Source organism: Sphaeramia orbicularis, chromosome 5, assembly GCF_902148855.1.
Source record: "Sphaeramia orbicularis chromosome 5, fSphaOr1.1, whole genome shotgun sequence".
In the NCBI taxonomy this organism is placed as follows: domain Eukaryota; kingdom Metazoa; phylum Chordata; class Actinopteri; order Kurtiformes; family Apogonidae; genus Sphaeramia; species Sphaeramia orbicularis.
In genome coordinates this window covers 8,280,860-8,307,815 of record NC_043961.1, presented here as the reverse complement: position 1 = coordinate 8,307,815, position 26,956 = coordinate 8,280,860, and the positions used below count along the sequence as shown (strand labels likewise).

General features: G+C 37.7%; 1 protein-coding gene across 1 annotated transcript in view; it reads left to right on the top strand.

Annotated features, from left to right (window-relative positions):
• LOC115419135 (copine-9-like) overlaps positions 1-26,956 on the top strand; it is a 399,664-nt gene that overhangs the window by 100,085 nt on the left and 272,623 nt on the right. Inside the window, exon 4 of the mRNA XM_030133771.1 lies at positions 22,725-22,828. Coding sequence (XP_029989631.1) covers positions 22,725-22,828 — 104 coding nt within the window. The remainder of the gene's footprint in view (positions 1-22,724; positions 22,829-26,956) is intronic.

Here is a 26,956-nt window from a genome sequence, read left to right as displayed (position 1 = left end):
TGCAGCTGCATATGTAGCATCTGATGGTGTGCACGATTTAACGTTTGAATGCATGTTTGCATAGATTACATGTAATCTGGGTATTCAAACATTAGTGTCTGTCATTGGTTTGGCAGTGAGTATCGCCTGCTTAAGACTTTCTATAGATCCTGTCATCATTAGCTGTTGAATCCAGAGTGAGCGTTGGGGTTTTTAGCGTGTAATGACATGTCTGTAGGGATTAAATTCAGATGAGGGGATCATAGGAGACAATACCAGTAATCCAATACATAGAAATACAAATGAACAACAGGGAAACATAAATGGACAGTTTTCAGAAATTCAACTGCCTGTCTTCTCTTGTGTTCCATGAGATGTTCTTGGTCTTTTTTTTTAACCGTTTGATGCATGAATTATGAGAACCTTACTCAAGATTTTTTTCCTGAGTGTTTTTATTCCTCTTTAGGAATGAAAAAAAACCCAATGTGATTGAATTTTTTTTAATGAACCTATTTTTTGTGGAGTTACAAAAATGTCCACTCAGCTGGACACCGTGTGTTTAATTTTTGAAGCAAAGAAACATGTATTTAAAACGCAATATCAAAAAGTGATGTACTGTGTGAAAACTATGAAACGTAAGCATTTTTCATGCAGCTAATCTGATGCTTTCTCACATTTTATTATACTGCGGTTTCCTACATGGGGACCACAATTGGTAGCGGTGCCCTTGCCCTGTTGTACTCCTAGACTAGGGCGTAACACTCAAGTAAGGTATTTTTGTAAGTTTGTGTCAAGGTTATCATAGTTTTGGATTTTTACCTCCGCCAAGGAGGTTATGTTTTTGCTGGCGTTGATTTGTCTGTCTGTCTGTTTGTCTGTCGGTGTGCAAGATAACTCAAAAAGTTATGGAGGGATTTGGACGAAAATTTCAGGAAATGTTGATACTGGCACAAGGAACAAATGATTACATTTTGGTGGTGGTGATGGGGGGGGTCACTGATCTACCTTGGTGGAGGTCTGCGCTCTCCGAGTGCTTTTCTAGTTCATTATAATTTAGTTTTATTTAGTTTTGACTTTTTTTTTTCTCTAATTCAGTTAGTTTTAATTAATTTTTAGAGCAGGTTTGATAGTTTTTATTAGTTTTCTTTTTTTTTTCCTAAAGGCTTAGTTTTAGTATTAATTTTAGTTTTGTCGTATCTTTTATCTTCTTCTCCGTCATATTCAAATAAATCCCAGACAGGACTCTGCTGCTTTCTCCCAACTTTAGTCTCCATGTTTCCAGGTAGAGTTGGAACGAGAAGACGACTCTAAACCACAAGTGAAGAGAAGTGACGGACAGTGAAGTGTCGTATGGTGCCGCTAGCTAAAATTGCTCGAGCAAAATAAATCACTTTCGTATCAATCCGATGTTGACAAAGATGAAAACGAAGGGAATTTTATCCATCATTTTTATCTGTTTTAGTTAGCTTTGTAAGCACACAATACAGTTTCAGTTAGTTATCGTTTTTCTCTTTTAATTATAGTTTTTATTTATTTCAGTTAATGAAGATGTTTTTTCAGTTTTAGTTTTTGTCATTTCATTAGTTTTCATGAAAGATAATAATGCTGGTTTGCATCCTGGGGAGACTCCAGATCTTCCTTTTGGGTCTGGCTGAAAGGTCTTTGCGAACTTCTGCTACATTTTCTTACTTTTGAAAATGCAAGTAGCCATGCTCCATATATTCTTGTCTAAAGTTTTCGAAAACCCCCTGAATCCACTAGTACTCCTTGAGAAGACGAATGGAAAGTCTGAAAAAGTCCAGAAAATCCCTCTTGGATCCTTCAGGAGTCTTGCTGCTGAATGGTCATACATCCAGTAAATACCCCAGGTCTGCTCTTCTGCCTCTGCTGCCACTGATTAAAGCCTCCTACGCTCCTGAACACATCCAGGATATACTGCACCGTCCCAACGCTTTAACAGGCAGAACTTTGCACATATCAAAACCCACTGTTCAAGATAAAAATGAGCTTTTAGCGCGCTGCAGAGCTGGGTCCGATCTTCATGTATAACGCACGGGTCTCTGCCTGAAGATAAACCAAAAAAAAAAAAAAAAGGATTGGACAGATTGGGTGGTACAGAACAGATGCTCACTAGTTAAAACAGTGGAAAAGGGCTGTGAAAGAAGTCTTTACCCTTCCTTCCAAAGTCACTGATATTGGGGGGGTGGGAATAAGCTGAAATACGCTCCAGTCACCCATGACCCAGTGCAGTTTCAGTGGAAGGAGCCATAAAAAATGGATGTTTCCCATTAAGTTTCGCAGATTCTCATTTCTCTTCATCTCTTGGCTGTTTTCCTTTAGGTTTTTAATTGCATTTCGTGCCATTTGTTACTTCTTTCCGTCTCAGTAACTTCTTAAAGCCGTGTCATCTGGCGCTGTGTTAATTTAGTACATAAGTAGAAAAGGGACAAAATGAATGACTGTTTAAAATCATTCAGTTGACTAAAAGATTAGCTTTTTTTACACTGCAATAAGAAAAACGAGGGGTTGAAGTGGAAAGAACCAGAACAGATGCATTATGGACATATGGTGTGGCTGACTGCTGGGAATCTGCTATCCTATATGGGTCTGGGTCTGTCCATGAAACTGGGTTTATTTTGGTATCTGGGACTTGGCTAGCCTTTTAGACCCAATAATAAAGGAGAAATGTAGACATATTTCCCCCCAGGATGGACCTATTGATGACCTCAGATAAATGCTAAAAAAAAAAAAGTATATTCTTACTCTGATCCATCCCATAATTAATGAATTTTTAATCAAATATTGGGTCCAAAAATAGGACCCAAATATGGACATTAAATCTCCCTAGGTGTCAGTGCATTAGATGTGACAACATGTGTAAATGGTCTTCTGTAGACTCTAAATAAAGACACTGTTAAATGTGTTGATCCTAGTGGTTTTTCTAATCCACACATTGGTTTTTCATCAATCTCAGTCTCATTCCAGGTTTGATGTGGAACCCATTGTGTCCACTGGTGTTACATGCGGAACCTGCCCAGTTAAACACAAATAATAATAATAATAATAATAATAATAATATTAGATTTCTTTAGTGCTTTTCAAGGCACCCAAAGCGCTTTACATTATAAATGTAAATAAATCGTGAGTGTTTTTGTAACAGTGGTCATTTTTGTCAAACACTCTGCATTGTCCGACCTGACGAAGGTAGCGGGAGAGTGGTTTATACGTAAAGTTAGAATAGAATTGAATAGAATCTTTATTTTGTCAGTAGTAGTTTGTCACACAAGTAAACATGCACCACACTCCAAATTTGTCTTCTGCCTTTAACCCATCACTAGATCATCTTGCATCACACATACTGCATGCTTGGAGCAGTGGGCTCACCATGTCAAGTGCCTGGGGAGCAAATGCAGGGTGTTAAGTGCCTTGCTCAAGGGCACATCAGTCAACAACTCTCTGCCAATCCAGGGAATCGAACCAGCGACCCTTCAGTCACAAGACGACTCTCCAGACGACTCTTCAGCCATCTACACTACAAACAAGAAGTTAAGGATATTAAATTTTTTTGGGTCATTTTTGCCATTAAAATAAAACTAAGTCTGGTCATTAAAAACGTGTCAATTCAATTCACACACAAAAAAGCAAAAAGCGCTGTGCAAGAATCCCAACTGAATAAAATAGCCCAAAAATTAAAAATATCCTTAACTTTTTGTATGTAGTGTAGGTCATGGCTGCCCCCAGTTGGCTCGATAAGGTCTGTCTGACCCAATGAGGGCAGCGGGAGAGCGGTTTATAGGCAAAGTTGGGTTTGACAAGGTTCTTTGGACCTGGAGGGTCCGTCCGGCCTGACGAGTAGGGGTGTGTATTGGCAAGAATCTGGCGATACAATACAGATCACAATACGATATATTGCGATTTATCACAATACTGTTAACAATAGGCCTGTAACGGTACACAAAATTTTCGGTTCGGTACGTTTTCGGTTTTCAAAGCCACGGTTCGGTTTTTTCCGGTTCGGTACGGGAAGAAAGAAAACCCCTCAAAATGTATTTCATACATTTGAATTTTTGAACATTTTCCCCCCAATTTTTGGACACAATAGAATATAGAAAAATAGGAGTAATATAATTCTGCTGCTATAAATCAAATAGAAAATAAAATAAATTATTAATATTACTAAATGTATTTTAAACATTAGTATAACACTTTTCCCTGAAAGGTAGTTTTGAACAAACAACAAAAATCTAATCACAGTTCTGTCAATTCAGTCTGCATAAAAATATCAACCAAAAAATTCTGCATGTAGTTCACCATTAACAGGAGGGTAAACTGGTATTCTGTTTTAACAAACTGAAGAGCAACATTGACAACAAACTTAACCAAATCATTTATTTTAGGACAGAGAACAAACTGTTTAGAACACTTTGTGTACTCGTGTGTGTGCTAGTGTGTGCGCGTGTGCGCACACGCAAGGTGCGATTTGTCTGGGGGATGGTTTGTTTGTTTGTTTGTTTTTGGTCGGAGCCGGGGGGGTGCGGTCCGGTCCATAACTAACGTAACTAACGCTGGCGTGAAACGAAAGTGAAACTTCATTTTTATATACTTTCAACGTCCAACTCCGAGTTCTATTCCTCTGGTATACAGCGTGCGTGAGAGAGAGACAGACAGTTAGTGTGTTTTAGAACTACCGTAGCTCCCAGGGGCCACACAGCGTTCGTCTCATCTCCGTCTCTTTCCCCGTTGTTGTCTTTCACCGGGACCTGAAGTGATCCCAAACTGGACTGTACTGATGGTGGAGGGTCTTCAGTCTCTTCCTTCCAGGTTCTCATCATATTTTTTTTTTTTTTTTTACCTTATATCAGCTGCTATTTCGTATTTCGGGTCAATGTATGCGTCCTTAAATATGTCCGTGTGAAACTTGCGCGTATTTAAAGTTCCGCATCAAACAATGTCTTTCGTTCCTTTTTCTTTTTCTCAACAGACTGTGCCGTTTCGGTACAGCTGTGTACCGAACCGAACAGGTGTGTACCGAAACGGTTCGGTTCGGTACGTGTACCGTTACAGGCCTAGTTAACAAGGTGATATTTTTTGTTTTGTTCCTTTTTTTTTTGAAAGATTATTTCCTGGAAAAATTTATAGTGCAGCATTTGGATAAATAAAGTTTTAACATGTGGCTTTACCAGTACAAAAAATCACACAAATAAATAAATAATGTTTTACAGACATTACAGTTTAAGATCCTGCTTAAATGTTCGTATTTTATTGTGAAAAGAATACGTAGTATTCAGTCCCTGAATCATCCAACATCAGAACACTATTTTTGTGCATTCCCACTAAAAAAAAAACATTTGCCTCTTTCAGACAGAAACAGTGCTTGTAGGATGCTTGAATTATCCATTATTTAACAAAACAGCGTTATCAATTAAAAAAAAAAACTACATTTATGACCTGCAATATCACAATAGTACTTTTGTAGTAAACGACAGAACAAAATACCCATGTGAATAAGAGCCTGAAAACCAAAAACCAAAAATGAACCTCCGCCATATCTGCATTTGAGTAAATACCTAAAAATATCGATGCAGTACTTTTTAATATCAATACAGTATCGTCAACTGAAATATTGCGATATATTGCCATACCGATATTTTCTTACATGCCTGCTGACAAAAACAGTGTGAGAGTGGATTATACTCAAAGTTGGGATCCAGAGGGTCTGTTCTACCCAACGAGGACAGAGGGAGAGAGCGGGAATATACAGAACCACGGGTCATTTCTACCCGACAAAGACTGCAGGAGGTTTAACCTAAAATGCTGGTTGTGTGTAAAGAAATGTAATGAAAAACAACCATTTTGCTAAATATCTACATTAGTGTTAGTTAGTTTATCTGCTCCCAATAAATGAAACTCTCTGAAGCATCTTAAAACTCTGGTCTTTTAATTACTCTGGGGTTTTTACAGAACTGAGACCCAGTGTTGAGAACACACGTCAAACTGAGTCCTCATTAATGCAGAAGTCTGACTGTTCATGTTAACAGTATGTGGCACATTATAAAATGTATGGTCTTTTGACCCATTGACTGAACATGTCTCTAAAAACCAAATCAAAAATGATGAAAAGGTTTGTCCAATTAGTTTAATCAAAAGCCTTTTCAGCATCGAGGGACATGGTAATGCTTTTTTAGTTGCTCCTTTTGGATAAGATGATTAAACTGAATAGGCAGCTCGTGTTAGAGGAGGAATGTGTGCTTTCGTAAATAAGGTTCGGTCTGGGTTTATTAAATGACGGAATTGTTTGGTTAGTGCTTTAACTGAATGATAAATAGAGGCCAAAATTGTATAATATCCCTCTGATCTTGTATTTTTTGTTGTTCTGTGTAGAAAAGTAAGTTCTTCCGACATGACCTCGGTCTAAACCTGAAAATCCTGTGAAATTAATTTCATTTTTTCACTTTCATTTCATTTTATTTATTCATTCCAATCTAATGCCCCGTTTCCACTGCGTGGTATCGGCTCGACTTGACTCGACTCGGCTCAGCCTTTTTTGCGTTTCCATTACGAAAAAGGACCTGGAATCTGGTACCGGGTACTACTTTTTTGGTATCACCTCCGCCGAGGTTCCAGGACTGGAATACAGATACTAAAACGTGACGTGTACACACTGCAGACCACTGATTGGTCAGAGAGTTTTCTCTGTGACCCGCCATTTTACAAAAAACAGATGCGGAAGTGGACAGTAAATATAGCGGTACATTAATTCACATGATAACAGCCCAAAACTATACGAGGGTTTGTCGAGGAGATTCAGTCTTTGGTGGCCGACGTAAAAATTCAGACAAGTCAACACACAACGAGCGAGTTTATCAGCAACTCTCTGAACAGACGACATGGAAGTAACATGCTGCATCGCTATGATTGGAAAGGAGCAGGATGAAGAAAACTTCTAATACCTGCCCCTTTCTTGAAACATCTGCTTACATCAGATAAGTTGCCGTTACAGTTACTACAGTAAACAGTTTACATGATGGTCAGTGAAAATAAAACAAATCCAAAATCCATAAGTAAAATTATTTCATTACATGTAATTCAACGTCCAGTTTAATCGACTGGAGGAGTTTCTGATGCTGTATTTAGACGTAGGACACCGTTCAAAGTAGTTCACTCCAGCTCTTTCCGTGATACATTATCTTTTGATGTATATTTTTTCAAGCTGTAATTGAATTTCCTGTATTTCATGTCGGGTTTGCTCAGTAGGGGGGGTTGGGAAGTTGGGAATTACATTTGGATTCTTTGATTGGCAACAATCGCCAAGACCTAGATCTTTCATATCTGTTTTACTATAATGGATGAGAGCCAGGTTGTATATTGTTATTCCAGTGTTTGATCAGTGTAAATGTGGGTTGAGAACTGGGCTGAAGTCTCCTCCTACTGTGAATACCGAGTCAAAGAATCCTACGAGGTGTAAAAATACTGTCACCGGGACCAAATACTCAACATACAAGACTCTAATGCAAGGTTGGTTCAGGTTCAGGTTCCACATTCAGCCCAATATGACCTGAAGTGGACTGGACCAGTACAATAAGACCAGTGAAAAAAGTAAAATTACATTATGAAAGTGTTTACAGCTATGAAGGACGAGGATGCCAGTAGATAAATTCACAATCATTAAAGAATTCTAACCAGTCCTAGAAACGTTAGCTTACCTTGTCATTGCTGATCACAGGGGTCATGCTAACCAGCTAACATGCTAACTGTCTTCTGTAAAGCAGGGTTTGAGTTAGTAATGAGTCCATGTGGACAATGGACTGTCTTCTGCCCAAGGTTATAATAGTTTTGGATTTTTCATTATAGTTTAGTTTTATTTAGTTTTGACTTTTTTCCCCCTCTATTTCAGTTAGTTTTAATTAGTTTTTAGAGCAGTTTTGCTAGTTTTTATTAGTTTTTGTTATTTGCTAAATGCTTAGTTTTAGTTTAGTTTTTTTTTTTTTTTTTTTTTTTTTTTTTTTTACATCTTTTATCTTTTTCACCGTTGTATTCAAATAAATCCCGGACAGGACTCTGCTGCTTTCTCCCAACTTTAGTCTCCATGTTTCCATGTAGCGTGGGGACGAGAAGATGACTCTAAATCACAAGTGACGAGAAGTGACGGACCGTTAAATATCATATGGTGCCAGCAGCTAAAATTGCTTGAGGGAAATAAATCGATTTTATATCAATCTGACATTGACAAAGATGAAAACAAAGGGAATTTTATCCAGAATTTTATACGTTTTAGTTAGTTTTGTAAACACGCAATACAGTTTCAGTTAGTTATCGTTTTTTTCTTCTAATTATAGTTTTTATTTATTTCAGTTAATGAAAATGTTTTTACAATTCTAGTTTTGGTCATTTCGTTAGTTTTCGTTAACGATAATAACCTTGCTTCTGCCACCTTCACCCATTGGCTGAACACCAACAGGAAGTAGAACTTTACTGATGCATTTTTGATTCTTTAAGGCAGGGGTGTCAAACATGCAGTCTGGGGGCCAAATCCGGCCTGCCAAAGGGTCAAGTCCGGCCCATGGGATGAATTTGTGAAATGCCAAAATTTCAACAACATAACATATTAACAGTCATTTTATTTCAGGTTTTACATTCAGACCAATCTCAAGTGGGTCAGACCTGTAAAATACACCATCATAATCATAATACGTAATCATAATAACCTATAAATAATGACAACTTCCATTTTTCCTCCTTGTAAATGTGCACATTTTCTTGTAATTTTACTGTATTTACACGAAAACAAACTATCATTTCTCCAAAAACATGAATAACCTGAACAAATATGAACAACCTGAAATGTCTTAAGAAGTGCAATTTTACAACATTATGTCTGTTATTAAATGTCTGTAGAGCCACTCTGATCTGTAAGTTGTAATGCATGTGTAAATAATAAACTGAAGCAGAATATTGTTAAAACTGCGCATATTTTCTATTCTATGAAGAAATTTCAGTTTGTTATTCACATTGTTTTAAAGGATCGTTTGTAGATGGAAACATTTTCATAATGTAATTTTTTACCTTTTTCACTCTAAAATATGGAGGAAAGTCTGGAGTTGACATTATTTATATATCATTATGTTAGTATTTTACTTGTCCAGCCCACTTGGGGTCACACTTGCCTGAATGTGGCCCCTGAACTAAACGAGTTTGACACTCCTGCCTTAAGGTCTTTGCAATTGCAACCTGCAATTTTGTTGCACAACTGGTGTAATGACAAAGCCTATTCTATTCTATTCTATTCTATTCTATTCTATTCTATTCTATTCTATTCTGTAAATACTTAGGGATGAAATGATTACCAGTATAATGATAAACCGTGGTAAAATTCCCAACGGTTAGTATTACCGTTTAAATTCTAATTATCATGATAACCGTGTTTGATTATCGCACTTTCAACACAAACTTGATGTGGAAAATGGTCAAACGATGGCTATAAGATGCCATCTTTAATGTGCATTTCTATGTTTGATGTTTACATGTTAATATTTGAAGGTTTCTGCCAACAGAAAGTACATTGTGCCTATTATTATTATTATTATTATTATTATTATTTTTTTTTTTTTATTTATTTATTTATTTATTTTAAATTATTGTTTGTTTCTTTTTTTCTTCCAAATATAACTTGGTTAAATTATTTCAGGTTGTGTATGAGACAAGAACTTTTTGAACATCTCGAGCACATTTCAACAATACCGTGATAATAATGATAACCGTGATAATTTTGGTCACAATAACCTTGATATGAAATTTTCACATTGTTACATCCCTGAAAGCACTTTAAAACAACCACAGTGGACCAAAGTGCTGTACAGAAAAATAAATAAAAACCAAAATAACAGAGTGAAATACAAGAATAAATTAAAAGACACAGAACAACTGTAACAATAAAATTAAGAAAAAAAAAAAAAAATCTCCTATTCTCGCAGTCTTGCTGTTTTCTGTTTTTTTTTTATTTATTTATTTTTTATTTGAGCAATTCAATTATGGACAAAAAGTGCTATTGAACGTGTACTGAGTAAAATAGTACTGAAAATTGATTAATAATGATTGTAACGCGTTACTCCCAACATTTCAGTTACGACACCAAAACCACCGTTACCTCGGTATATTTCATCTTGTTCTATGAAAGGAAGGAGAAAAAGTATTAGAAGAAGTGAAAGTCCCTCCCAGTCTGGTCAGATTGAAGCTGTGCAGACGTCTTCACCAGCTCTGAACAGACCGTGGAGAATGAAAGCAGCAGCAAAGGTCAGACAAAATACATAATCATCTCGTCATAATGTGACCTTTATTTTTTTGCTTTTCTTTGTCTCGTTCAGTGAGTTTTAGCAGCAGAGGAATAATATTTCTACTGTTGGATCTGCTTAGTGTTAGCTTAGCGCTGCAAAAGTTTGTCTAACTAATCTGTTGTTTTATGAAACTATTGGTGACGTACAGTACGTTGGTCTTGGACCGTTAGCTTGGTTGAAATATCTGTGCATTGAAGTGCTTGTTGTTTGGATTGTGTTCTGTTATCCACCAATTGGGTTGTTTGACCTTTTAGCTGATATTTTTCTGGTTACTTGGATGTATAGAATGCGTTTAATGTTACGTAGCATTACCATGGCAACACAGACAGAACTGTGGCTTCAGAGGTTACATTTCAATATGGTTAAAGGTTAAAGTGGAATTTTAAAGTGGAATCAAACGCTGCAGCTGTCAGGACTCCAACTGTAACCCCCACAAACATGACCCTCTGGCTCCGCCCACTCTATTCTGTCTTTTACAGGATCCTGGACAGAAAAACCTACTTTCATTTTTTTCCTTTAGTTGTTTTCAGTGCAGTCTGAGGCAACGACAACTTTAGAACAGTGGTTGTCAAGTTTTTTTTGTTTTTTTTTTACAAATGGCCCTTTACATCATCATGAACATCCTACCCCCCCCCCCCCCCCCCCCCCCCCAAAAAAAAAAAAAAAAAAAAAAAAGCATCCGGGAGGTGAGATGGATACAGCAAGGACGATAATGGCCGTTACCTACAGAGTGTTGTACTACCCCCCCGGCACAATTTTTTTTGGGGGGGAAATGCAGTTGATGGAATACAACATGTAGTTGGTGTACTGAACAGTAACCCCTAGAAAGTGTTTAATGTTACGTAGCATTACCATGGCAACACAGACAGAACTGTGGCTTCAGAGGTTACATTTCAATATGGTTAAAAGTTAAAGTGGAATTTTAAAGTGGAATCAAACGCTGCAGCTGTCAGGACTCCAACTGTAACCCCCACAAACATGACCCTCTGGCTCCGCCCACTCGATTCTGTCTTTCACAGGATCCTTGACAGAAAAACCTACTTTCACTTTTTTCCTTTAGTTGTTTTCAGTGCAGTCTGAGGCAACGACAACTTTAGAACAGCAGCTGTTTATTTATTTATTTTTTTTTTAACAAATGGCCCTTTATATCATCATACAACCCCCCCCCCCCCAAAAAAAAAACAAACAAAAAAAAGCACCCGGGAGGTGAGATGGATACAACAAGGACAATAATGGCCGTTACCTACAGAGTGTTATACTACCCCCCCGGCACAAATTTTTTTGGGGGGGAATGCAGTTGATGGAATACAACATGTAGTTGGTGTACTGAACAGTAACCCCTAGAAAGTGTTTAATGTTACGTAGCATTACCATGGCAACACAGACAGAAGTGTGGCTTCAGAGGTTACATTTCAATATGGTTAAAAGTTAAAGTGGAATTTTAAAGTGGAATCAAACGCTGCAGCTGTCAGGACTCCAACTGTAACCCCCACAAACATGACCCTCTGGCTCCGCCCACTCGATTCTGTCTTTCACAGGATCCTGGACAGAAAAACCTACTTTCATTTTTCCTTGTATTTGTTTTCAGTGCACTCTGAGGCAATGACAACTTTAGAACAGTAATCCTCGAGTTTTTTTTTTTTTTTAACAAATGGCCCTTTACATCATCATGAATGCCCCCCCTCCAAAAAAAAAAAAAAAAAAAAATTGCGCCTGCGACGGGGGATGGATGCAACAAGGACAATAATGGCCGCCACCTACGGAGTGCTATAATGCCCCTCTCCCCCTCGGAGGAATTTTTTTTGGGGAGGGGGAGATACAGCTGATGGAATTCAACATGTAGTTCTTGTACTGAACCATAACGCCTACAAACCTGACCCTCTGGCTCCGCCCACTTTCACAGGATCCTGCACATAAAAACCAACTTTCCTTTTTCTCCCTTGTTTTTCAGTGTAACTGATGGAACACGACATGTACTTCTTGATTTTATCAGTCTGAGGCAACAACAACTTTAGAACAATGGTTCTCAATTTTTTTGGAACAAATGTCCCCCCTGGGTGCAATTTTTTGGGGAGGTGGGGCATGCTCATGATGATATAAAGGGCCATTTGTTACAAAAAAAAACTTGACAACCACTGTTCTAAAGTTGTCGTTGCCTCAGACTGATAAATCCAAGGACTACACATCATGTTCTATCAGTTGTATCCCCCCCACCCCAAAAAAAATTTGCCGGGGGGGTGGGGGCATTACAGCACTCCATAGGTAACAGCCATTATTGTCCTTGTTGCATCCATCCCCCCTCAGAAAAAAGTTGGCAAGGAGTTGTCTGATGGAGCTTGTATATGTACAATAGTTAGCACCCCCCACGACTGGGTGGGGGTGGTGGAGAGGGTACATTGACATAAAATGCTGCTTGATATTGACACTAATACAGACAAACGCCCCCCATTTCAGTGTCAGCACCCCCCCTCTTACCTTTCTCCCTCCAAACCCCCCCCCCCCCCCGTTGGAGTCCAGACCACCCCCATTGACAAACACTGCTTCTGATCTGGTCCCATTTGGTTTTTAAAACCTAGTGGACTGAAGTCTCATATTTATTTGAAATAAACTGTGAAATATTTCCCAGTGTCAGATGTTCAGCCGTGCATAAAGCTTGATTGCAGTAAAAAGAGCGTCTGCCGTGTTTGAACCTCTTTCATTTAATGGGGCGCTACAGTGCGCACATACAACTGGGGTTATGTCTGGGAACAGACAACAATATTTAACGATGTGCACATACTGAATAGAACATGATCACTGTGGTTCCACTTCATTAAAGTGAAACAGTCTATCAGATGTGTCGTTCTGTGTACTTCTGTGGCGTATTCTGTGTTTTTTTTCATTCCAAATCTCCACTGGCTTCTGGAAGTTATTGCTGGAAACTCAGTCAGACGAACCCGGTCCACATCAGTAAAGTCATATAGGACTCTCTGTAATCAAGGAATACAGCAGTGGGCTCAGCCAATCAGAACTCCTCTCACTGTAATGAACCGCACTAGTGATTTCTTTAGTTTCATATTTTTATTCACTTACCGTGTTTTTCAACAGACAACAAATATTTCAGATCTCTCATTCCTCATTGTTTGCTTTATGCTTGTGTTGGATGGTCTTCTTTGTCGGCTCGCAGACTTAGTCACTGGTGTATTTTAATGTATAAGTCTATTCTAGGTCTGCTCCCATCCTACCTTCTGACCTACATCAGTCGTAGAATCACAGACACTTATAATCTTCTTTCTTAGGATCTCTTCTTTTTGTCTGTTCCTAAAGTTAGAACTGAACTGGGGAAAAAGGCCTTCAGATCTGCAGCTCCATTCACCTGGAACGAACTACAAAAAGACCTGAAACTTAAAGATCTGGTTTCGCTGGACACTTTCAAGAGGATGTTGGATGACTTAAAGATGGAGACACCTGGCTGCAGATGTTTTGTCTGATGCACTTTATTTTCATCTCGTGGGCACTTTTAGCAAAGTTGACTTTGGAAGGTCTGACTTGATTTCGTGCTTTTTTACGAATTGGAAACGTTTTTTTGTTTTTATGTGTGAAAGTTTGTGTCTGTAACTATTTCATGTACTGCTGCTCGTCATGGCCAGGACACTCTTGGAAAAGAGATTTTTAATGTCAGTGATTAAATAAAGGTTGGTAGGTAGGTAGGTAAATAAATAAATAAATAAAACTTAAGATTTCTCAACATTTTGCTGAGAACTGACTCACAGCAGACTATCACCACTGAACCAAAAACACTGGTACCTATAGGTTAAATATTTAAAGGGCTTTACTTAAAGACATGGAGTATACTCTGTGATTCATTATAATAATGTTATTATAGTTTTTAATGATCTCACCAATAGAACACAGAAGGAGTCACCATCCTTCTACAGTTTTAACAAAGGTCTTCCTTTAAAAATTCATGGGAAGGAATGCTTCTCGGACCAAAAAAGAGTTTGTTCGAGGTGCTCTGTGGAAAAAGGGATACATAACGTTGATACCAAACTGGAAGAAAAATTCAAGGCACTCTCTTTAAACATTAAAATGCCTTTATTAACAGGGCACGTGCCATGTTAATGAAGTATAGACGCTTTTATTTCCATCAGTTTCATCTGCATCGTGTCCCCCCTCCCCACAGCCTTCCTCTTGTGTCGACAAAATACCAAACCACAAAAAAAAAGGGACAAAATCAGAGCATTGGCACTACTTTTTTGTGTAAAATCTATTTAATTTAACAGTAAATATCAATCAATTTAATACTACTACTTGTAATATTTGGCGATAAACTCTAAAGTCTTGAATATTCTCTGAGAACAAAGTGATAAATTTGAGTTTTTACACTGGAAAAATCTAAATCTTACCAAGTGTATTTTTCTCATTTCTAGTCCAAATATCTCATCACACTTAAAATCAGACAGAATCGCCTAAAGAGGAACTTTTCAGTGAGATATAAGAACTGATTTATAGACAATAGATCTGGAAACTCTGATTTCAAGAAATCTGGCAAAGATGTTTTTCACTTGTTCCATTGGCACATTTTTTTTCCCAAGATTTTTTTTTGTGCTTAATTCAAGATTTTTTTTTTTTTTTTTTTTTTTTTTTTTTTTTTGCTTAATTCAAGATTTTATTTTGGCTTACTGCAAGATTTTATTTTTTATTTATTTATTTATTTTTTTGCTTAATTCAACATTTTTATCTATTTTCTGCTTAATACAAGATTTTTTTTGCTTAATTCAAGATTTATTTGGCTTATTTCAAGATTTATTTTGCTTAATTCAAGATTTTTTTTTTTTTTTTTTTTGCTTAATTCAACATTTTAATTTATTTCTTTCTTAATTCAACTTTTTTTTTTTTGGCTTACTTCAAGCCAAAAAAAAAAAAAAAAAAAATAAATCTGTCAATGGAACAAGTGAAAATTATCTTGGTTCTTTTTGATTTTTTCCAGTCTTTCCATGGGTTTTACTGGTGAATCAATGTTGTAGAAGATGACTGTGTTTCCATGGTAACTATGGAGTCTCTGAACATCCAAATGGGTCATATCTGATGACCTTGAACTGTATTTTACACCAATTATTGACATGTATTGATAGAATTAGTGGATCGACAGGTTTTAAACAGTTTATATGACTCCATAGGTTTGGTTTCCAGTGGATGTTTGGATCTTTATGGGTTAAGCTCAGAACAAAAGAACAATGAAGTATAGACGCTTTCATTTCCATCAGTTTCATCTGCATCGTGTTCCCCCCACACAGCCTTCCTCTTGTCTCGACAAAATATCAAACCAGAAAAAAAAAGGGACAAAATCAGAGCATTAGCACTACATGTTTGTGTAAAATGTGTTTAATTTAACAGTGAATATCAATTTAATACTACTACTTGTAATATTTGGAGACAAACTCTAAAGTCTTGAATATTCTCTGAGAACAAAGTGATAAATTTGAGATTTTACACTGGAAAAATCTAAATCTTACCAAGTGTATTTTTCTCATTTCTAGTCCAAATATCTCATCACACTTAAAATCAGACAGAATCACCTAAAGAGGAACTTTTTAGTGAGATATAAGAACTGATTTATAGACAGTAGATCTGGAAAATCTGATTTCAAGAAATCTGACCAAGAGAATTTTCACTTGTTCCATTAGCACATTTTTTTCGATTTTTTTTTTTTTTCGATTTTATTTATTTTTTTTTTGTGCTTAATTCAAGATTTTTAAATTTTTTTTTTTGCTTAATTCAAGATTTTATTTTGGCTTATTTCAAGATTTTTTTTTTTTTTTTTTTTTTTTTTGCTTAACTCAACATTTTATCTTTTATTTTTTTGCTTAATACAAGATTTTTTTTTGCTTAATTCAAGATTTATTTGGCTTAACTCAAGATTTTTTTTTTGCTTAATTCAACATTTTAATTTGTTTTTTTTCTTAATTCAACATTTTTTTTTTGTTTACTTCAAGCAAAAAAAAAAAAAACAAATCTGCCAATGGAACAAGTGAAAATTATATTGGTTCTTCTTGATTTTTTTTTGAGTGTTTCCATGGGTTTTACTGGTGAATCAATGTTGTAGAAGATGACTGTGTTTCCATGGTAACTATGGAGTCTCGGAACATCCAAATGGGTCATATCTGATGACCATGAACTGTATTTTACACCAATGATTGACATGGATTGATAGAATTAGTGGATCGACAGGTTTTAAACAGTTTATATGACTCCATAGGTTTGGTTTCCAGTGGATGTTTGGGTCTTTATGGGTTAAGCTCAGAACAAAAGAACAATGAAGTATAGACGCTTTCATTTCAGTCAGTTTCATCTGCATCGTGTTCCCCCCACACAGCCTTCCTCTCGTCTCGACAAAATACCAAACCAGAGAAAAAACAGTGACAAAATCAGAGCCATTTTTCTGACAAATGTGGTCCTTGCAGGCACTTGTTTGTATTATTATTTATGAGCAGAAGGCTGTACGGTTTTCCAATGTGCAGCTGTCAGTGCTGGATCAAAACCCGTGATGCAACAGCGAGCCAAGAAATCTGGCCTCCTGCACCAACCCCACCCTCCGGAGTTCCAAATCCACGGGGAGTACGAGGCGAATGTGTGTGCCCCGTTCCCCTGAGGCGTGTCAGGCTCCTCCACTGTGAAGCCTGGGAGAATAGTTAACAAGTCCAAGTTAAACAAAGGCTGTGTTTTCAGGATCAGTTGGGATGTGGGTGCCACCGCTGTGTGTTTTGGCAGCTGTCAGCAGAGCAGCGGTGGCAGGGAGTCTTTAAGTTTTTGTCCGTGACAGGTACCCGCTGACAGAAACTATCCCTCGACACGCCACGGTGTAGTGAGCAGAGGTATTGTGACTGTACTGTACCAGCAGATAGTTCTATATTTAGGTGTGTGGTCGACTTGTGCATCAGCGTACACTCATGTCAGGTCTGCTCAGTCTGTGGATGTGGTTCCACTGCATTACAACTGACACCCAAACTTGTTTGTCTCTTTCTCTAAGCAGTCGTCTTGTAATTTTATATTCTTTTGAAAACCTAAAATAGTAAGCAGTTCAGTTAAAAAAAAAACAACAACTCTGGATTCGCACATACTTTTTTTTAAAATCCTTTGTTATTTTCATATTTGTATGTAGAGTTTAACTGTGCTGTCTTGTAGGACTTTATCTTGTATATATTTGGTACCTTATATTTTATTTATGATTACCTGTTAAAAGGAGAAGCTCTGCAATCCTGTTATACATTCAGTATAATGACAACAAAGGTATTCTGTTCTATTCTATTCTATTCTATTCTATTCTATTCTATTCTATTCTATTCTATTCTATTCTATATGCCAGAAAAAGTTATAGCCTAAGTGTTCCAGCAAAACAGAAAAACTGTATTTTGTTTACAGTATGTTTTTATTTGATGCACTCAATCAGTCAATCAATCAGTCAGTCGTTATTGTAGAGCCCTTTACAATGCTTAAAGTGACCGAAGTGCTTTCCAATAAAATCAGAGTGGAGCCTGAACATTTAAACAAATAAATCGCAAGTGATTTTGCAACAGCGGTCATTTTTATGAAACACTCTGCATTGAATATTTACTTCGATTCCCCAAATGCACCTGTGAGAGAATAAAAAGATACTCCATAAAATGGTAGCATGTAATTTTCGTGTTCCTTTTACTGTGTTACAGATTTTTGTATGCATGCATCCAATAAAAATGTTTTATCTGAAAAATTGATTCTCTTTTATCTCAGTAAATATTTATTTTTAAAATAGACTCAGAATGCTTCCAAACTTGCTTCATAATATTTGTCTACATCTGGTTTGAATGTTTAGCCCCTCTGTCCTACTTTTAGGACCAGTTTCAGAGAAGCACCCAAATGCAAACATTTTTATAATTTGACTTTTTTGCACTAAAATATACAAACAAGTTGGAGTTTTCATTATTTATGTATATTTTTATGATGTTTATGATTGGTCCATCCCGCTTTGGATCAAATTGGGCTGTATTGGCTCCAGAACTAAACTGATTTTTTTTTTTTTTACCCCTGCACTAAAACATGGATATAGAAAATATGTATATATATATATATATATATATATGTATATATATATATATATATATATATATATATATATATATATATATATATAAAATTAAATAAATTTTAGTTTGTAAATGCTGACATTGTATAAACCCAGTGATCGTAGAAACATACAGAGGCAAGATTTTCTTCTGGCATTTGGGATATTTTCACTTTTTAGTAAAGAATAGGCTATGTTTCCACTGTATTTAAAAAAAGAGTTAAGAACAGTGTCATCTGCATATATAATGATTCTGTCCTCTCATCAAAGGTTACATATAAACATGAAAAACAATGACGACCCCAGTTCACTTTCCTGTTACTTGACTAATATATATATATATATATATATATATATATATATATATATATATATATATATAATGCAGATTAATTTAGAGAAAAAGGACCATGGTTCATTGTTCTTCTACTTGCATTAAATTATCTAAAAAGTTTTTACATTAAAACATGGATATACAAACTGTGTGAAAATGATAACATGAGATGAAATGAAAATGAATTTGAACATTTTTGGTTTGCAAATTTTGACATTTTATGAATCCATAATTAACAGATAAGCACAATTTTCTAGGCAAATGGGCTGTGTAATGCACAACCTGAATATTACAAAGTGGAGACTCACTTGTAACATATGATTTATAACTATGCAAATGTCAAATGTCTCTAACAGCCCCAGGTTGGATCTTAATATCTGCAGTTTTAATGGTTAATTTCAAAGCATCGTGGTTATTCGACAGTGCATCTGAATGAGCAGAATCAAACCTCAATGTTTCTGTGTTATAGTAGGAGCTGGTGAACATCTAGATCCAAAAACACATTTAAAATCACCTTCAGAAGACATATATTTTGAAAGTACATTACTTCTACTTTTATTTTTTAGAAAAATGTTTTAAAAATACTTAGATGTCATTATATTCAGCATAAATGTCTGTTTTCTTTCTTTGTCCGTCCTCTTTCTTTTCTTTTTTCTTTTTCCATTATTTTCCTTTTTTCTCTTTATACATAAATGTCTCTCAACACAAAAGTATTTTTCAATCTATATAAATGTATGTAAAAATAATGCACATATAAATTTAAAAAGTTCACAAATGTATTTCTGATGAAAACGCAAATATTACTTGTTTTAAATATATATAAAATGAAGATCCACAAATATCTCTAAAAGAATTTGCAATTTTCATCTAAATCATATTCGTATGTTGTGACATTTATTCACAAACTTTTGAATCTGCATTTACAAACTGGTTGTGGTTCGTGAACTTCACTGCATTTGTATGTCAGTGTTTTTGAGCCTCCCCTCAGGGGTCCTTTGATCCTCTTTTACCAGACCTGTACAAGGTTATTCAAAAAGAATGAACCGATTTCATTACGCAATATTTTAATAAGGAAAAGCAATAGAAAACTCCAGCCAAGTCCCAAGTATTCTACTCACAATAAACTTTTATTTCCTGTCTTCCAAGTGTTCAATGTGTCCACCTCCTGCAGCACGGACAACATCAATGCCACAAGAGAATTCCACCCAGACACATATCATATATCACCATCCACTGAGTTGATCGCTGTTATTCGATGGTTAAGGTCATCAAGGTTAGTGGGTAGCGGTGAAACATAAATGCGATCTTTTATGTATCCCAACAAGATAAAAAATTACACACATTGAGGTCTGGGGATCTCGCAGGACAAGCACAAAGAGCAAGGTCTAGGGCCTCCTTTTGACCAGTCCATCGCTGGGGCACTTTTTCATTTAAAAAAGCTCGAACAATCTGGTGCCAATGGGGCGGTGCTCCATCTTGTTGAAAAATGAAGTCATCTGTGAAAACCAGATTTATTTTTGCGAACTCAAGAACGCAGAACTCCTTTTGCTGAGGACTCACCATTCCGAGGGTAAACAAACAACTGAACATTGCCGGGGGAATGACGCGACTACAGCGCCACCTGTGGCAGCCAGTCAAAACTTAGAAAACTCCTCTTTCAAATGGTCACTGACTCATTCCATGATGATGCTTGAGAGCTGAAGCAATGCGTCATGAAATCGGTTCATTCTTTTTGAATAACCCTGTATTATACTTATAAGTTGTAAGGTCCATTTATTTCAGGTCTTGCAGCCTTTTTTTTCCTCCAACATCAGCAGCATTCACCTAAAAGATCTCCAACAATGGCCTATTGAGAGAAAAACTGAGCAAAATGACACTACTGAGGCTATTGACCCTTGGCATGTTACGTCACGCTCTGTTCGCGTTGCAAACGAGTGCTATGACTGACGGCAGAAGTGCCAGACTGCACACTGAACGGCAAACCGGCTAATATCGAATTAGATCTGAACGTTCTTGTTTTTGTTTGTTTTTTTTTAACCCTGCTTTACACGTACAGTGGTCACACACAACAGTTCCATCCATGGTTTCAGCTGGTTCCAGACAGAGCCTGGATCTGATGGACCTGATATTACAGATAGAACAGGCTCTGTTTGTGTCCATAGCACATTAGCTCCACCAAATGCTAGCTAGGTGGTAGACTGGGTTAACTACTATGAGCCACTCTGTTCCAGTGGCTGTCAACAGTACCTTCTATATTAGCTCTGTTGTTGTAGTGTCTGCCTGTTTTTTTTACCAGCTACACTATGTTCTAGGTCCTACTGTTATTGTCATGATACTGTTCCATATGTTCTAGTGATGGAACTGGACATATTACTGTGTGTAGACAGTAGAAAGGCCGACACTTCAACAACAGAGCTAATACTGTAGGATACTGATGACACACACTAATATTATTACACAGTGTAGGTTAATTACCTCCGCCAAGGAGGTTATGTTTTTGCCAGGGTTTGTTTGTCTGTCTGTCTGTTTGTCTGTCCGTTAGTGTGCAACATAACTCAAAAAGTTATGGACAGATTTTGATGAAATTTTCAGGGTTTGTTGGAAATGGGATAAGGAAGAAATGATTTAATTTTGGTGGTGATCGGGGGTGGGGGGGCCCACGGGGGGGGCCACTGATCAGCCTTGGCGGAGGTCTGCGCTCTCCGAGTGCTTCTAGTTAGAGCTGCTTTCGGTTCCAGTCTATTGGAGTTTTGATTGCATGCTGGGGGAAACATGTTAAAAACATACACAACTAGCTAGCTAATGTTAGCTGTATCTTTCCTTTACCATTATGAGATCCATTCCTCTGCCATGAGCGCAGTACAGCGACTGAGTAATCTAACCTGAGACTAAGAACTGGGATCATCCAGACTTTTGTACGCTTTTAGATCAGCACCTGTGTATGGGGACACTGCATTTAGAACAGAACGGGACAGATCGTGTGCATTAAACTCCAGTAGACTGGAGGATTTTGCTAGATCCGTAAACACAATGGGGGGGGGGGGGGGGGGGGGGGTATGGGTCGGTAGCTAGCCCTGCTATCCCTAGCTTCTCCAAATAGCGTTCTTTGAGCCATCCAGTAAGGGGACTCACTTCGCAGGACAACTCCAAAACTTTATTTTTAGTGCTGGTAGACATAATCTGTCGCTCATTCGTTTGTTTGCTGTGTTGCTTTGGCCATCCACCATGGTGCTGCACCCCTAGTCATGTGATAACTGTGACGTTGGTGCAAAGGGTCAATATCACATCCTGTTACACATTTAACCCTGAATAACACAGAATAAATGTCAAAATAAGCTTTTATACATGTTTTTGTATCCTTTCTTTATACATGAAAAACCACGGGTAAACCTGGGAACATTAGATTATAAATGCGCAACATGACAATACAATGAAGAAATAGAAAGAAATAATTCAACTTAAAAGAATGTTCGTTAGTTTTATTGGTATAATTTAACACATTTGGAAATATGTGCTCATTATGTCTACGCTGAATAGCAAGTTGAGTTGATCACAAGTGACTTCTAGTGCTTCATTTGTCAAATTCCATGTATTATTGGGCTTAACAGGCTGGTCTATTTGATGCTTTTAGATAATGAGACAATTAAATGGATTATGTAAATCACTGGCTTTGAAAATTAAGTAACACTGGCAGCAATTTGGAGCACCAAACCCTCCAAGATGTCTTTTTAGATTCCTCAGCGCATGGAAAGATTTGTTGGTAAGATAAGTTGCTGAGACATTTATATAAGTAGAAATTCTGCAAATCTGCTCAAACCCTGCAAAGATGATAAATGATTCATCGTAATCTAGTGGGTTCAAACTCTGGGAAGTTGTAAACACCACAGTAGGAGGCACATCAACAGTTCGTCCTACTGGTGTTGTCTTTTTCTTGTCTTTTTTTCTGATCAGCAGGTGTTGACAGTTTCCTTTCCTCTGTTTTTTTGTGTCTTTTCTCCAGTTCGGTCGGACAGAAGTGATCGACAACACTCTGAACCCTGACTTTGTGCGGAAGTTTGTCCTCGATTTCTTCTTTGAAGAGAAGCAGAACCTTCGCTTTGATGTGTAAGTGCGAATATTCCACCTTTTCACTCCGCTCTTTCTTTTATTGTCACCAAAACATGACCTCAGTCAAGCCTCCTCCGATGTTGTCACACTGAGTTTAAGAGTCAAAGCTCAAGACCAGAAAAACATTTTAACTATCATCAAAATGTTTATGATGATGAATCGGCAAGTATCAAACATCATTTTCTTTACGCCTTAAAACAGGGGTTTATTTATTTATTTAACCTTTATTTACCCAGGCAAGCAATTAAGAACAGATTCTTATTTACAAATGCAGCTGGATCAAAGAGCAATGACTCCTTGAGGGGAAGGGGGTGGGGGTGGTAGTGGTGGGGGCTAAAAATAAAAACAAGATTAAACAATTACAGAACCAAACAGTTGATAAATAAGTCCATTACAACAATAACAGTGAGACATGCCAGACAGAAATACTCAACGGGTGCAACAGTCAACTAAAATTAGTTCCAGGTTTTGCTTAAAAACAGTGACAGATGTGAGGACAGTGAGTTTGAGGGGGTTTTGTAGAGTGTTCCAGTCATTAGCTGCAGTAAATTGGAAGATGCTGTGACCGAAGACAGGGGTGCCAAACTTGCGGCCCACAGGCCAAATCCAGCATACCAGTGGTTCCAATTCGGCCCATGTGATGAAAGTGCAAACATTACACTGAAGACATTAACAGTCAAGCTTGCCCAAATCATTTTAATCCAGGTTTAGCAAAATATTAGCAGCAGAAACGCTGGTCACAAACTAACCACAGTGTGGTTCTCACTAATATAAGCACTGTTTCGCCTATAAATATGCCCTAAGTTACCCCCCCCCCCGCCCCAACACGTCCTGGAACGAGCATAAAGTCCGTACTGGTTAGAAAAGAGGTAGAACATTATCCAACTGTTACAAAATACTGGATTCAGATATGACAGGACTGTAAAAGACTCATGTTGGTTTTTCAATAAAACCATATGCTTCTTCTTAAGAGGGGTACACACTAAGGATTTTCTAAATCTGAAGAGATTTATTAATCTGTTACAAACCCCACACATGAAGATCAGGCACTGAAGAGTTTTGATTGTACTGTTTGTGGTGTACTCCGATAATCTCAAAACACCACACGCATAACAATTCAGTCCCACCACCGATCTACAATCTAGTCCAAGCCCAAAATTTCATGTGATCAAACGTGATCTAACAAAAACGAAGAAACATAGTAACCACCAGAAAACACCATATGGAAGAAGGCTTACAAGAGGAGTGAATGATGTTGTTCTTGGGATTATTTTTGATGGTAAAATCCTGAATTTCTGAGGTCCACCAAACTTTGTTTCAGGTTGGCCATGTTTGTTTTTATTTACGACTGCTTCCTTGTTCCTCAGTCAGCTCGCTTCTTGATTGGCTCCATTCCGTTCCACATCACAATTCAGAGTCATGACTTGGAAGTTGTTGGCGTTCCCCACAAACAAGATGTTGGATCGTAAATACTGAACAAGTTTAATACGATTGTTGGCCCTGACCCATTTGGAGCTGATTATCGGGACAAATTTACTCTTAACATACCTCAAACCATAGGATAATGTCATAGGATAATCTGCTAAGACTAAAGACAATCTAGTGTTTGTCGTCCTTGGAAAATCAGGACAAAAACAGCCCGATCATCTTTATGTGCATACCGCACTTGAAGTTCTTCGCCGCTCTTCTGCTCTTCTACAGTGCTAACAGTGTGCGACGCTAGCTACCATTAAAGGTCGGCCCATTCGCTCTCTTTAATTTCGTGATGACGTTGAAGTTCAGCTGTTTTTATAGGTCTGCCTTGACCAAATAGGCATCAGTGCAGTGCAATTCTTTGTAGTTTCCTGAGCGTTAGTTACCATTACTTTAGAAAAGCAATTGGCTAATGTCGAAAAAAAGTAACCACTCCAAGCACAAACATCCACATAAGCACAAAGATGTGTGTGACTCTTAAGCGTCAACCCTTAAACTCACACACATAATGGATAATTAGATCTTCATTTGGCCCAGTTCAGACGTGCAGCAGCATCTCAGCCTGTCAAATCTCTAGCGATTATCTGTAAAGTATTATGTTTCCACTGTATTTATGGGCTGCACCTCACCTGTCACTGGGAAGCACAGCGTTATTATTGGCTATTCTCCTGGAGATATCCTGTTAGTTTTATCTCTGCTTATTAGAGATGATGCCAACTGCCCTAAATGACAGGACGCCGCAGTTAGAGACTGGAGGAATGCTCTGTAATATATACCAGTAATCAGGGGCGACGTTACCAATTGTGGGCCCCATGAAAGGTAAATGCTGTCAGGGTTCGATTTTTTCTGCTCAGTGAATTTCATCCTTGGGGGCGGGGGGTGGTGGTGGCAACCAACCAATGTAAATAACAGCAGATTGTGACAGTTTTCTTCCACCTATATCCTACATTACTGACACTAACGTTCACCTGAACCCAACTGTCACAGTCTCAGAATTTGCGAATGTCCCCATGCACTAGGGCACCGTAGAAGAATGGGAGTGGGGGTTTAAATGTGAAAAATTCATGGGGCCCAGCATGTGTGGATGGCCCATAGAGCAGTGGAGGGGGTCCAGTGGATACAGGTTAGAAGTAATGAAAATTTTGTATATGATCCATTGAATAATAGAGGAATAGAACACGGGAGTCAGACGTTCAAAGTTTGTAAAGTTTCACTTTTGTTTCACGCCAGCGTTAGTTATGTTAGTAATGGGACACACCCCCATGTATATAACTGCCCCCCCCAAAAAAACCCCCAAAACAAACAAACAAACAAACAAACAAAATAAACATCCCCTCCTCTGTTTTTTTGACAAATCGCACCCTGAACATTGTGGACCCTTTCATAAAATTCCGTCTCTTGTCAATCTGTCAGAGCGGGGGTGGGGGCAGTGTGGCCTGTACATAATGTCACTTGCCCTACCATGAAAATTAAACTTAACATTCTTTCCATGTCTGACTCCCAGATTCTATTCCTCTATTCTACAGTGGATCTTACACGAAATTTTCGCAACTTCTAGCCTGTATCCACTGGACCCCCTCCACTGCTCTATGGGCCCCCCCACAAATGCTGGGCCCCATGAATTTGTCATGTTTAACCCCTCTTATCGGAGCCCCAGCTAGTAATTCAGCCATAGAGAACCTGACTAGTTCTTTCATATTTTAAGGCTCTACATGTTACGTCTAGGAATGAAAAAATCCCAGACGTCTGTGAGAACTGTAACAGAACTAGAGCTGTAAATGTTGGACTTTCACAACATTGAGGACTTGTCATTTTCAGGTCGTCTTGTTGCAACTTTGGCTTGAAAAGAGGTTATTGATTCATTAGATGAGTGTTTTAAAAGAGTGTGTGAAGTCCGTCCTGTCGTTAGCAGACTTACCCTGTCACTGGTAAAAGGCTTTGGTCTGGGTAACATTTGCAGTTTGAAGTGATGTTGCAGAGCAGAGCTGATACGAGCTTTTTAGTTTTAGTTTTCTTCTGTGATGAGCTCAAGTCAACCTCCTCCTAATCTGAAGAAAATGTTAATGGAACTTCTTGTCAGAGATGGGGTTTCAAAGATAAGGATGGGTACATTTGGTACCTGGGCCTTCAGTGGGGACTTGACTCATAACATCTCTTAATACCCTTGCTATGTCGTCACAGTTATAGAAAGCATCAATACTATACAAAAAAAATCCAAATTAAGGCATTGCAGACAGAGACATTTGACATATTGAGTGTGAATCCCATTCTGACTAAAGCTGTAAACCCAGTTCGACTCCGAACCTGTACACTACAACCACAGCTGGACCATGGACATCTTCTGGAACAGTTCACAATCAATATTTATCTAAGAACATGAGAAAAACATACATTTAAATCAAAAACATCATATCCTACTCACCAGAGATGCTCATTATTTATTTATATATAAATCCAACCTCCTGTCTTTGTGCAGGAACCCTTCCCTGACTCCATCATGGAGGTGATCTGTGTTTCAGTTCTATCATTAAGTCCATTTTTATGTCCATGGAGGCCAAGGTCGACAGTCTCCTCTGTCCACTCTGACACAGAATGTCCGTTTGATAAGCTAGCTAGCGTCTGGGTTAGCTGACCTTAACTCATGATGTCCAG